At 38.1% G+C, this 14,795-nt stretch overlaps 1 protein-coding gene across 4 annotated transcripts in view; it reads right to left on the bottom strand.

Moving 5' to 3' along the window:
- Nucleotides 1-13,960, bottom strand: part of CNKSR2 (connector enhancer of kinase suppressor of Ras 2) — a gene marked incomplete at its 5' end in the record, with an annotated part of 252,528 nt that extends 238,568 nt beyond the window's left edge. For all 4 annotated transcript variants that reach the window (XM_080910443.1, XM_080910444.1, XM_080910445.1 and 1 more), the window contains one exon: nt 13,897-13,960. In XM_080910443.1, coding sequence (XP_080766569.1) covers nt 13,897-13,960 — 64 coding nt within the window. The remainder of the gene's footprint in view (nt 1-13,896) is intronic.
- Between the last annotated feature and the right edge of the window lie 835 nt (nt 13,961-14,795).

Raw genomic sequence — 14,795 nt, 5'->3', positions numbered from 1 at the left:
AAAAAACAATTATTTTCTTAACCATGTGTGCAGGTTAATTCTGTTGTTGTTTTGTTGTTGTTGTTGTTGTTAACTTCATAGAAACTAGAGTCATCTCAACTGAGAAAAGAACTATCAAAGTAGCCTATAGCCTAGTCTGTGGTGCATTTTCCTGACTAATGAATGATTGATGTGGGAGAACACAGTCTACTGTGGGTAGTGTCACCCTCTGGGTATGTATGTATACCCATATTGTTTTATTATAAACCTTCTTTTTATTAAAGAAAGAGCATTATAGTGATTTTCTCAAGAAGGACTCTTACTATGTTACTGAGGTTGATTTAAACTCTTGGACTGAAACAATCCTTCTGCCCCAATTTTTCAAGTAGCTAAGAATACTGATCAAGACTCCATTATACTGATGTTTTTAAATTAAAATAATGTATTCGATGCCTCCTATGTATACTATTTCAGGATATGCACAGATTTACATGATATTAATATTATAGATATACAATTAATTACATAGGTGTGTGTGTATATAACCTATATACTATTAATTATGTATGTGTAAGTATATAATTTGTTATATGAAAAGTGGTCCAAAAAGAATAAGGCTATTCTCATTAGAGAATCTGTAACATTTATGAAACTAGAACTTTGACGAATCATACACTAATAAAATTGAGAAATAAGTTTTGTTTCCCTAGGTGTTATTCTATTCAGTGTCTTTTCATGGTGTGGGGGAGGTATACATACATATGCATGTGATTTATCAGTATAAATACGATAATTTAGCTAGCAAAGTAGCCTCATCTAAACTAACAAAAATAAAAAATGCTGCATTTAAATACTAAATCAGAAATATACAAAAATTAACTTATATGGAGAGCCACAATGTTATTTCATCCAGGCTTTGCTCTTACCAGTCTTCTTTTAAACACACAAGTCAACAACTGTGTTGTGAAAAGTGATGAGCTAACTGAAAAAAAAAATCCCAAAGAGTAAATTATTTTTCATTTGTAGGGATTTTAAAAGGTAAAGTACACTGTAGTAGAAAGAAATGCTTTTTCTATCAAGTGGACAGGGCTGAGTGAACTCCAAAATAACTGCCAGAGTTCAGTCATTTGCTTCAAGTGCTTATTGTGCTAGGTATTGTGATGATTTCTTTAACAACTGAGAGGCTTCAAATCAATTCTGTCTATAATAACAGCTTATGTTTTTTTATTTGTGTAAATCTTCCATTCTTATCAGGCTCAATTGAATTCTATTCATTAAAACAAGAAAAAATAGAATGTATTGTTTTAATTTTACTCTTAACAAATCCTACTTAAGTTGCCACACATACAGGAAGAGATGCTTAATGCATATACAAAGTTATGTATTACTTTAAATATACTATACCTTTAAATATATAATACCTTATAAATTTATACTATACCTTTCATTAGTATTTTATTATAGATAGTTTACTGATCAGACATCTAGCTCAACTTGATCATTCCAAACTTCATACTCATTTCACCATTTTTGATTACATTAAATTTTCTTTGATGTTTAAATTATTTTGCTGATCCACTAAACCATCACATACCCTAATTTTAGATGAATAATACTTTTCAAAAAATAATTTTAAGAAACCAATTAACATCTAGTAGTTATGTAAGAACTATAGAATCACAACAAATAAAATCTTCAGGAAAAGACTCTGTGGGTCCTGGGGAAATGACTTTGGGTTGGCAAGCTTGGTAGCAGGTGCCTTTACATCTGAGACATCTACTGTTCCCTTATGTCATCTTCTAGAATTACTACTAATATTTACATAAATGTAAAGTGCATGAGACCTTTATCGTTTTGGCAAATGAGAAGAACCAAGTTGTCCTAAATAATGTTAAAAAACATTTCAAAATATTAAAAAGATTCTGTCATTACAAATAAGCAAACATTTTAACTAAAACTACAAGCTAATTCTACCCATAATATTTTCAGTGTGAAAATGGCTCCTGGAAAATACGATGCTTAAAATCACTATTTTTTTCAGGTCAAACTATTTCTTTCCAATTTTATAGGTATTATGTATAGTATTCATTGGCAAGCATGATTATCTTATGTCAAAAGCAATCTTCAACTAAAGCCCAAGTAAATGTAATCTCAAAGAACAAGTTTTTACCACAAATAAATTCAAAACATTATGCCTAGGTACAAACTAAAAAGAAAAATTACCTACATATTCCATCGGACTCTATTAGCAATTTAACCTAAAATGATAACATCTGTTCTGATAGCTTAAAGGCAAGTGAGCATGCTTCTGGATAAAAAATTCTTAAATCACTCTCCCCATAAAGACTGCCACAAAGCCTATCTTGCTACCAATATGGAAGGAGTAGGAAAGAAACACCTATCTATGCCATACAATTGGAGGTGGTTCTTGATCTTCCTAATGCTTCAACCCTTTAATACAGTTCTTCATGTTGTGGTGATCTCCAACCATAGAATTATTTTGTTGCTACTTCATTACTGTGATTTTGCTACTGTTATGCATCAAGATGTAAATAGCTGATATACAAGATATCTAATAGGTGACCTACAGATTGAGAACCACTGCCATGTAGGCTCTATACCATGTAAAATGTAATTTTATGTACATTCTAGTAGTGTTAAGAGTTATGAATGAGATTATTAAGTTTCTATATTTTAAAAAACAATAGCTGACATTTGACATTTTGAATCATACACACATATATTCAAAATCTTCATAGCCCATTTGAAAACTACAACATAAATAAATCACACAAAATTAAAACATAAATTCTCTACTCTAGAAGGAGGGAAAAACCACAAGAACTCAGTACATTTAAACTTTTTGAAAATACTGTAACCACAGTAAGAAAATACATAGTATAAGAAATAAACTTCTCCATAAACATAGAGGACACATACAATTAAATAATCAAACAAATTCTCAAAATCAACCATTCAGAATTATTCAAGGCTACCATTTAAAACCTGCATTAATTGATTACATGATAATTATAACCATCTCATTAGGAAACGAATTCTATGATAAGTTTTGGTGAACAAAGTCCAGAAAGTATGACTCCTTATATTTTCAGTTTGTATTCAAAATGGGAATAAGAAATAAATAAATAAGCTCATTTTGAGAGACCTTAGCTATAATTTAAAAATTAATAATATTGAATAATAGTAGTGATGGATGGAGACCACATCTCTAAGTATTTCTTTTTTTATTAATCACTTTATTTGTTTACAATTCAAATAATATCCCCCTTCCTGGTTGCCCCTCCACAAACCTCCGCATCGTACCTCTACTCTCCCCCCTTGCCTTTGCCTCTATGATAATGCTCCTCCCCCCACTCACCCACTCGCACCTCACTGCTGGAGCATCTCCCTTGGCTGGAGCATCAAGCCTCCACAGGACCAAGGTCTTCCCCTCCCAATGATGTCAGATAGGGCCATCCTCTGCTACATATGGAGCTGGAGCCATGGACCTATCCATGTATACACTTTGGTATCTTAGTCTTTGGGAACTCTAGAAGGTCAATCTGCTTGATATTATTCTTCCTATGGGGTTGCCATCCCCTTCAGCTCTTCCACTGGGGTTCCAGGTTCAGTCCAGTGGTTGTCTGTATCTGCATCTGTATTGGTCAGGTGCTGGTAGAACCTCTCAGGGAACAACCATACCAGGCTCCTGTCACTGAGCATGTCTTCCCATCAGGAATAGTGTGGGGGTTTGGTGTCTGCAGATAGGATGGATCCCACAGTGGGGCTGTCTCTGGATGGCTTTCCTTCAGTCTCTGTTCCATTTTTTTGTCCATGTGTTTCTTTAAGACAGGGACATTTTTTGATTAAACATTTAGAGATGGCCCCGTCCCTCAACTGGAGGCCATGCTTATCTACTGGAGATGGTCTCTTCAGTTTCTATCTCCCCTCTGTTGGGCATTTTGCCTAACATCATCCCCATTGGGTCCTGGGAGCCTCATGCTTCCCTAGCTTCTGGGACTTTCTAGTGGCTTCCCCAGTTCCCAGTCCCCTACTGCTACATATCTCTACTCATTGTCCTGACCCTCTGGACTTCTCTCATGTCTCTTCGCATTACCTGATCCTGTCCCCTTTCCCTCCTCCTCCTCTTTCCCTCAAACAATAGTAAAGTAAGAAACCTTTTATTTACTTAAATATATGGAAGCCTAAAGTTATTACTACTTATAATAAACTGCACAACCGTGTTACTAATAAAAAACAAAAAAAGTAAGATCCAGGATTTCAGTCAGACTTCTATTGACTTGTAGGTATTATTTGGGAAAACGTTATAAACTGTTCTTAAATAAAAGATGCTTATGGAACAATAGAAAAAGTACAAGCAAATAACAAAACAGATTATTGAGCAATATTTTTAAAAGTGACTAACATACTATAATGTATTCTTTTGTATATCTAAAGATTATCCAATCTATCCGACAAGAATAGTCTCTAAGAACATTAATATCAAGTAAACATAATAGAGATGAGTAAAACAGTTGTCAAATATTTCAGTTGCGTTAATGTTAAAGTAAGTTTTAGTTTACTTAATACTTAGCTTTTAAAAATTTTTACATTTTGCCAAAATATTCTACAGATGAACATAAATGCTACTGTCTTAGTCAGAGTTTCTATTCTTGCACTAAACATCATGACCGAGTAGCAAGTTGGGGAGGAAAGGGTTTATTCAGCTTACACTTCCACAATGCTGTTCATCACCAAAGGAAGTCAGGACTGGAACTCAAGCAGGTCAGGAAGCAGGAGCTGATGCAGAGGCCATGGAGGGATGTCACTTACTGGCTTGCTTCCCCTGGCTTGCTCAGCCTGCTTTCTTATAGAACCCAGGTCTACCAGCCCAGGGATGGCACCACCCACAATGGGCTGGGCACTCCCACCCTTGATCACTAGTTGAGAAGATGCCTTACAGCTGAATCTCATGGAGGCATTTCCTCAACTGAGTCTCCTTTATCTGTGATAACTCCAGCTTGTGTCAAGTTAACACACAAAACCAGCCAGTACAGCTACTTAATTTAAATTTTAATGAATCAATGAATGTACTGTTAAATCTTAATAAAGTTGAGGAAGATAATAAAAACCTTTATTAGGTTTGTTATAATTTCAATAAAAATATAAAAAGAAATGCATCTTTAAAGCTTTAAATTTGCTATCACAGTGAGTGCTTATTTGTAAGTATTAAGTCGAGATACAAGTGCAAATCATAGTTCTCCAAACTTATCTGGGACATTATGGATGATACCAAGGAAACAGTATCTTCTAGACACAACAGGCCTGATGCATGTATGAACTCAGAGAGACTGTGGCAACACACAAGGAGCCTTTACAGGTTCAAGACAGATGGGGCCCCAGCACTGAGAGGGGGAGGTAGGCATGGGCTCCCATCCCTACCCAAGAAGCTATATACAATTGACATCTGATTGCCAAAGGAAAAATTAGTTGTCTCCAATGGATTCTTACTGAGTATATTAAGCACATATGGGCAGGCCCCATGACCAGCAGTAGATTGCCAACACAATTGAACTCAATGGGATTTTTATAGACCTTTTTGCATCATATTGCTTTCTTTGGGTGTTCTTTTTTCTTACTAGCCCTTTGCTTGAATATTATGGTTTCTGATTTTGTGTATTTGGGAGTTTTATTTTTATTTGGTTGGTTTTGGGTTGTGTGTATATATTTCTTGTGGGTGTTTTTTCTGTCTTTTTGATGGTGTGTGTGTGTGTGTGTGTGTGTGTGTGTGTGTGTGTGTGTCTGTTTTCTAAAGAAAGAGAAAGAAAGGGCATGGAGTTGGATGGGTGGGAAGTATGGAAAACTGGTGGATTAGACAGTATAATCAGAATATATTGTATAAATAATTTGTTTCAACAGAAAGAGTAAAGAGTCAGCATGCCTATGCCGAGGTCTTAAGAATTCAGTTATGGTAACTTATGCATTAGAGATTTTAAATTGAGAGGAGAAATATTTTCTTACAAAATAACCTCCAAATGCTAGACAAAATAAGCTTACATATACTTTAAAATATTAAAATTATTTTTATCAAACATGGAAAGGACAGAAAAATTGTAAAACAATATGAATTTTAAATTGTCTTAAGTATTTTAATTCCTAATCATAAAATATAAGTTCTACATTAAAAATAAGTGATAATATGTTAAATTAAATGGAGTTTTTCCAATTATTTCCTTAATTAAGCCAACTGTATTTTCACTATGGAAAATACATTTAATTATATTATATAAACTATTATTAAACCCTTATGTGGAAATTAAAAACCCAAAGGGATTCTACCAATACCAGTCTCCCATATGCTCTCAAATACAGAATTCTTTCTGAAATATAAATGCTGAAATAATCAGGATATTTGACTTAAAATATGTTTAGAAGAAGTTAATTTTAATTGTTAAACTAAATATGTGTTTACAGGTGTTTGCATATAGTACTAGCCTATTCAAATTAGAAAACAGGATCTGCATCATATTTGTAATTCCTATGGCATAAACACCAGTGAAATTATTAATATTTCTTAACAAAACAATTCTAAGCCATGATTTAGGATTTTGAATTGGGTAGCGTCAACATAACCAAGAAATATTGATAATACAACCCTATCTTAGTCTATATTATGGCATACAGCATGCACGTTGGCAATGAGGTGTCTATTAAAATGCAATAAAGAGACTTCATGTGTATGCCTTATCACCTAGGAAAATGGATTTGCTGACAGATCAGTAACCTGAGAATAAATTTATTTATTCCTTCACTCAACAAAGATTTTCTGATTGTATATATTACCACACACTGTTTTATACATTGTTCCATACAATAGATGAGGTCCCCGCCTTCATTTAGTAGAACAGTTAGACATTAGTTAGATAATCATACAAATGAACGATAAAATGAAATTAGCAAGTGGAACATAAGAGATGTAGCTTGTGCTATAAGAGCATACAACTAAGGATTCTTATGAGATTTGAGGAAGACGGACAGACTTTTCTGATGTCCAAGAGGAAAAGCTTGAGACTTGAAGGATCAATAGAACTTAGTAACATGTAGGAAAGAATCAAATGCATATAAAGTACAAAGGACTAGCTGTGGGCAAACAGAAAGGACTAAGGTTTCCAGTGTTTGGTATCTGTCATAAGCCTTAGCTCACAAAATCTTCAGGGTTTTAAAGGCCATGTTATAGACTTTGAAGTTTTACCTAAAACAACGAAAATCCATTTTTGAAACCACCAAGGGAAGAAGTGAGAGGGTAGTATTAGTTAAAAATCATTTTTAAGGATTTCATTGTAGCTTTAAGTTTATGGATCACACCAAATAAAGATGCTATAATTATCATGACGGTAACAGAAAAAGTCAAAAATTTGCCCTTTGTAATGATAATAGAAAAGAGAAACACATATTATACTAAATTTACTTTTTCTAGAGCCAGTTTTCAAACTTTCCTACCAACTCTCCACAATTGCAGAGTAAAGCGTATATACAAAGTTGGGAATAGCTTAGAAATGTGTTTTTAAACAGCCTGCTGCAAGCCTAAACTTCCTAAAAAAACATCCATTTTTGTATCATGGATATATATTTGCTTTAATTTAAAATAATATTTAATTTTTTTAAACAAAAATCAACTACTCAGCTTTTGACCGTTTGCCAGAGAGATACACCAATTTCCAAAGCACAGACTTATGCTACTGGCGAGAACTGTATATTCACTCATTACATGTTATACAACACAAGGATTCCCTATTCAAGACTGTTTCCTATTTTCAGACACTAAATAACTGAAATCCTGAAAAAATCCTGAAAAAGTTTTACACTCCACTTTTTCCAAATTACTTGCTCTCTATTGCCCCCTTTAAATTAGTTCAGATACTTTATCCTTCTCCTACATTACATAAATGAACACTGCATCATACTGGAAAGAAATTACATCGAAAGCTAAAAGTCATTAGAAACAAACTAAGCTCCAATCCAGGATTGTGCTACTATAGGTGAAATGATCATTTACCATTGCTTTGAGAACCGTACTGATATTCAAAAGCCTAGTTCCATTCTTCACAGAAGGATTTGGATCAGTAGGATTCTAAATATCAAACATAATGTTAATGATGTAATTAATCTTCAAAATAACTATTTTAACATCATTTCTAGATTATTCCTCAGAAACAGATTTTAAACAGCTGTACCAACTCAATACACATACTTTGTGGGCTGATTTTTGGCAGCCAAAGTTTTATAATGTGGTATTTATTTAAACTGAGGACATGAAGAGAGTTTTATTGTCTTGCTCATATGCAGATTTGTTCTTGTACTTTTTGTCACCTACTCACACTCCTCCCACTTTTCCCACTTCAACCAGACAAAGCCAAATTAGCTTTCGGTTAACACTTCTATTGCATCTCTAGAATCCCTTGATATGCCTCCTACGTTAAGATACATTTCTCTTAGAGTGTCACTTAAATTAAATAATTCAAATGGTTGCTGAAACCCCAACCTCCCCTTAGATCCCTGCTTGGTTCACAAATCTATCATCTTTTTGGATTGGTGTGTGCATGCACAACACAAACTGTTTAAGCAGTTTGTAAGCATACTAGTTGGTTCCTGTCTTTATTCTAGAAAATGTTTTTGTTTGTTTGTTTGTCTCTGATAGAGGAAAATTTCTTAAAAGCAGACAATAATTGTAAATCCCCATTAGAACATTTTATATGAAGATGCACTGAGAAAATAATACCCCAGGAACAGAATATAATTATATAAGTAGTTGCTTTTTTCCAAATCAGGAATAAATTGTGAGTATTAGAAACCAAATGTCAATGACACTGTAAGTCAGTTGTTTCTTGTGAACTATACATATCAGAAGATAAATATCTTTTTTACATAAAATAAGAAAAATTTTCATTAGAAAAACAAACCTGTCAAATCCAGAGTAGATGAGTGCTTTGCCTATCTAGTCACCATGTATTTGAAAAAAATAAAATATCCTAAAAGTGATGTAGCCAATGTGATCAATTAAGTTTAACATCTTTCTAAAAGTGATGTAGCCAATGTGATCAATTAAGTTTAACATCTTTCCCTCACATTATGTGCAGTTTCAAGTTCCTAAATAAATGTTTCTGATTTCTTTCCCTCAATTCAACTCAAAATTTTGACAATTTCCTTTATAAAATTAAGATGCATTTCAACCTAAGTTTGGATATCCTATGAGGAGAGAAAAATTATTATTAATCACCTGTCCAAATTTGTCTTATGAAATATAGTCTTTTCTACATCATTCACATTTACACTGAATAGATATACTATACATTTCCCCCATTATAGGACTATATTTCAAACATTAGTTTTTTTTTTTTTTTATCCCTAAAAGGAGGTAGTTCATTTTCTAGCCTCAAGATGGCTGAGTCATTAGTATAGAAATCAGAAGTCAGGGACTGCTTCTTGAACAAAATAAATTATTATGAACAAGAAAGAGTAGGGCAGTTGATTGGGGAATAGGTTAAAGACTGCTTTAAAAAATTAGGTTTCTTTTGTGTTTTTTTTTTTTTTTTTTAGGAATCATAATACTGCAAGATTGATTAACATTAAGTCCCAGAGATCATAAGAAAATGCCAGCACAAGTGGATCTTCTGCTTCACTCTAAAGACGATAGTCCTTCTATTTAACCCAGAAAGAGATAAAAACTCGACAGAAGAATGCCACAGAGGAAAATTGTCATAAAAATAATTATCTTGATCATGTAGATAGTTTGCATTAGTCTCAAAACTCAAAGGAAGAATGGAATTACTTGATATAAGATGAACAAGGAAATTTTAATAATAAAATATATAAGACAAACACTAAAAATTCAGGTTTTTGTTATATTTCAGAGACTCACATAATGACAGATTATAAACTATTTTTAAGATTTTCAAATAAACAGGAAGTGATAAATAATATTTTAGAATAATAGGCTTAGTGTCAAACTAGTCATTGCCTTACATTATCACCTATGACTGACTTTTCTAAGTAACTCGCTTGCCTTTGCTGGTTTTGAAAGATCTGCTCTAAGACTATCAAAACTATAAGATGATTAAACATGCTTTCCAGCTGAACATTGGTTTCAAGTGCTAATAAACAGCTTGTATATGTTTTCTCCAGAAGTAATTTTATACGGTTAGTTTTTAATTAATGTAATAGTTTGTGAGCTATCACCAAATATTCAAAAGTCCTATCAAAATAATCTGGAATAGAAATCCTTATTTTACGGATTCATAAATGGATCATGGATTCATTCATTTGCTGCAACTAACAATGACAATGTCCCATAGCAAATATACATTGTCAGCAAAACACAAAAAACAAAAAACTGATAGTGCTATATTTTCAAAGAGTACATAAGCAACTTACATCTTTGCTCCTAATTAATATAGAAATCTTATATCAGTATTTCTTTCAAATACATTTCAATAAAAATTATAGATCAAAATTATTTGCCACATTAATGGTCTTGAACACATGCTACAAAAGCCCAATACATTTATTTTTATCCTTCATTTCATTCTTTAGGAATTATTTTCTTTATCATTTCTACAAATTTCATAGAATCATAAACACTTGATCTAACTGTATTTTTTCTGCCTGGTAAATAAAAAAATTAGAAATGATAAAGTATGTGCATTGCTAAAGCAGTATAGGCAGCTACACTTTTACTGTAGCTGAAACCTACAAGTAATAAGGATGCTGAAAGTGTCATACAAGTAACACACTCTGAAGAACTCCTAGAATGCTACAATTGTTCAAGAGCCTAACTCGTGTTTTAAGGTCTGGGGATATGGCTCACTTGATACTTATAGAATGCATGATAGCGTGATAACATGTCGGAAGCCCCGAGTTTGATCCCAAGCACCATATAAAACCAGGAGTGGTGGCTTATACCTATAATCCCAATTCTGCAGTAGTGGAAAAAGCAGGATCAGAAATCCTAGGTCATGGCTATGTATTATATGAGATCCTTTTTCAAACAAACAATAAAGTGCTGTTCATGCCTTAGTATTGGCATTATAACACTATATATTAAAATAATTAAGCAAGGTCTAATCAACTCAAAGCTATAGGTTAAATTAGTAGTTGGCTTTCCAATATTTTCTGTAACTGAGGAAAGTATGAAAACTATTTTATTTATTTATTTATTTTTACACTCCAGATTTTATTCCCCTCCAGGTCCACCCTCAGTCTGGTTCCTCCTCCCATATCTCCTCCCAGTCCCCCTGTCTCCATAAGGATGTCCCCACTCCACCACCCCACCAGACCTCTAAACTCCCTGGGGCCTCCAGTCTCTAGAGGGTTAAGTGCATCTTCTCTGACTGAATCCAGACCAGGCAGTCCTCTGCTGTATATGTGTTGGGGAACTCATATCAGCTGGTGAATGCTGCCTGGTTGGTGACCCAGTGTCTGAGAGATCTCAGGGGCCCAGGTTAATTGAGACTGCTGGTCCTCCTATAGGGTCGCCCTCCTCCTCAGCTTATTTTTTAAATGTCTTTTTGAAAAAGTTTGCTGGAGGAAATAGTAGAGAAAACTAACTAAGGTAACACTATAAGGAGCAAGTTGAGGAAATTCTCATTTCCTCTATTTTTTAAAATCTCATTTTCTGATAGGATCTAAAATGTATAGGGCTATCACAGAAAATTTAGGACAGTTTGGGACTAAGCAGCTAGCTGGGACCTGAACTTGATAATCAAAGCAGCTACTCTCCTAGTCTCAGCCTTTTGTTATACAAAAGCATGCAAATTCTATCTTGGTTACCTAACTGATCTTTTTAGGTAGCTGCAAAATGTGTCACCAACAGGTACAAAAAAAAAAAAAAAGAAAGAAAAGAAAGAAAGAAAGAAAGAAAAACAAGTGAACCAACTTAAATATCATGTGAAGTTAAAATTACAGGATACAGTCTACTAAAGTTCAACTGCCTTTTGCACTGGAGAGATTTTTAAAGAACATACATCTCTGTTGTGCTTGCTTCAGGGACCTAAAACAGTGGAGAGAAGGGAAATGGTATGGCTGTAACTGGGTGGGAAGTAAAGAAGATGGAGTATGCAGTGCTCATTACAGGCATCATGGGGATTTCTACAAGGCAATCCCATGAAGCCAAGACACCTTTTCCTGAATGTTATTGCAGCAACAGACCCAAACTAAACTCACCTTTTAGAGAAATTCAAAGAAAGCGTTTTAATTAAGCATTCTTACTTCCTGTGAATATCCTGTCATCCATGACTGTGAAGCTGAAAAGACAGAATTTTCCTGAGGCGTGTGTGTGTGTGTGTGTGTGTGTGTGTGTGTGTGTGTGTGTGTGTGTTCAGGAAACTGGAATTTTAATAGCAAATATGGAAAGAGAACAAACAGAAAAGATGAGCCACTGCTAGACTTCGTCTTAGTCATCTTTATAACCCCCATGGCACCCAGTGCACTGCACACAAGGGGCAGTGGATAAATAATGAATTAGGTTTAATTCAATTCACTTGCACTTACACTGTGCTTCGCAGTTACAAAGCATTTTTTCTACAGATGAGATGAGAAAATCAAAGTAAGTGAGAAGTAACCGGGCAAATCCGGGAGAAAGGAAGCAAAACACATAAAGAGAACCCCTAGAAGACTAGGCAAATGTCCGAAAGGGTGGGGGAAAGATAAGGGGAGAATTGAATTTTTCCTTACTACCTTCAGTCCCTTCCATCTTCAAGTATATAGAGCTTAGAAAGTCTGACTGCTAAGTAAGCCTTAGGAAAGGGACCCCTTCCTCTTTGAAAAGGGCATTTTCACAGATAAGGCTTGAAGCATATCTTAAGTTTGCCTGCTCCAGTACGACCTCAAGCAAAACTCTTATATTCCTCAAGCATTTTCCAAGCATGTCCAAGAATCTTTTATTCCAAGGTGGGTATCCCCTTAGAGTTCAGTCTGGGAATGGACTGGAGAGGTTTTCAACAAGCCCCTCAAGTCGGACAACAGAGGGAGATAGTGAGACAGGAAAGCCAAGAGACTGGGCTGGGGGGGGGGGGAGCCCACATTGATGACTAGGAGGAGGGTGAAGGTTTGAAACTGGTCATTAGAAATTGTCAGGGGTGGGGGGGAGCCTTCAATATGGAAGAAAAGAGAATACTTGAATGCACATCACTTTAAACCTAACATTGGACCCTTAACAAGAAGCCGCGAGAGGTTTAAAGCCACCACAGACTTCAACCTAGGAAAGCAAAGGACATGATGGGGTGCGCAGGAGGGAGCCCACATATATCAGCTTGAATGTGGTCCTAAGGGAAGCATGTTACCCCAAAGTAGCGCGCCCCCTTCCCTATCATCCTCAACCCAGCATGGAGGATGGGGTTCCCAGCTCCCAACCGGAGCGACTACATCCTGACCCCATTATGCGGGCTTAAAAGTTGCCAGGAGAGTTGGCGCTGGGAAGGCACTTGGCAAGGCGAGACCTAGAAGGGGCCTCGGGTTTCCAGGAACAAAGGGGCTGATGAAGGGGCAACCATGAGAGTAGATCCCCAGGGTTCTTCCCTTACGGGGAAACAAGGGTCGCCGCGTCCTCTCAACCCGAAGGCGTCGAGGGAAGCGGGAAGTGGGGAAGCTGCGCGGGGATTCCACCGCCCTGCTTCCAGCCTCAACCAGGTGGCGCCCGCCGCCCTCTTGCTCCCCGCGCCCCTCCAGCTGAAGACAAAAGGAGACCAGGGTCCCCAAGCCCCTGCCAGAGCCGGAGGAACCCTGTCCATTCCCAGGGAGGACCTTAGCAGTTGGTTGGAAGCTCCCAGGACAGGTTATGCCCTGGCGGCCTCCCTCGTACCGGGACCTCGTACCGGGACCTGCGCCCCAGTGTCGCCTCGCCCTCCCCACAGAGGGCATTACCTTTCATCCAGTCCACTACTTGACTCGGAGACCATTTGCTCACCGGTTCCATTATCAGAGCCATGGGCGGCGGGGTTGGTGCCGCGTGGGACGCGGAGCTCGGACAGAAAGCCAAGTCCGCAGCCCGCTGCACCCTCAGGTGGGGTCGGTGGCCGGCCGCAGCTTCCCGGGGTGGGCGGCGGGGAGAGGGTGGCTTTTGTGTGTCGGTGTGGAGCGTCAGAGGCAGCCGCGATCGGAGCGGCGACGGCCGGCCGGCCGGGGGAACACGCCGGGGTCGACTCTGTCCCAGCCCAGGCAGCAGCCGCTGCTGCAGCGTCCGCGGCTCGGCCCGGGGTGTGCGTCCTGAGGGGCTTCAGTTCATGGCTGGAGCCGCCGAGGGTCGCGGCGGGGAAGGGAAGAGGCGCCGGCTCCCGACCGCAGCCAACTTGCCCGCTCGCTCGCCTGGCGCGCGGGAGTGGAGCCCCCGGCACGACGAGCCGCCCGGCGGAAATGACGAGGGGCCTCCTGCCACCCAAAATATCTCTCCGCAGCCCTCGGGTGCGGGGCGCGCGCTCCACGAGCCCCCCGCCCCGCTCGCCGCCGCGCGGTCCCGCCCCCAGGGCCGCCAGCCGGTGCCCGCGAGCCCTGTGCGCGTGCGTGGGCCAGCGCGCGTACCCGCCGCCCGACTTCGCTCAGACTCGCGGGCCAGGTGTGGGCCGGTCGCGCTCCCGCCTTGTCGCCCCGGGGGTCGCACTCAGCCGGAGCCGCGCCTCTGGAGGGCGTGTGCAGCTGTGGCGCCTGGAGCCTCCACTGCTGCTGGGTTCTGGTAGGCAGTCAGGTGCGGCGGTGGCAGGAGCTGGCTCCCACTGGCCTCCCGGTCTCCCCACCAGTTGAACCGACAGCCCGGGGTGGAGGCGGAG

This window comes from Micromys minutus (genome assembly GCF_963924665.1).
Source record: "Micromys minutus genome assembly, chromosome: X".
Classification (NCBI taxonomy): domain Eukaryota; kingdom Metazoa; phylum Chordata; class Mammalia; order Rodentia; family Muridae; genus Micromys; species Micromys minutus.
This window is presented reverse-complemented; position numbering and strand designations above follow the sequence as displayed.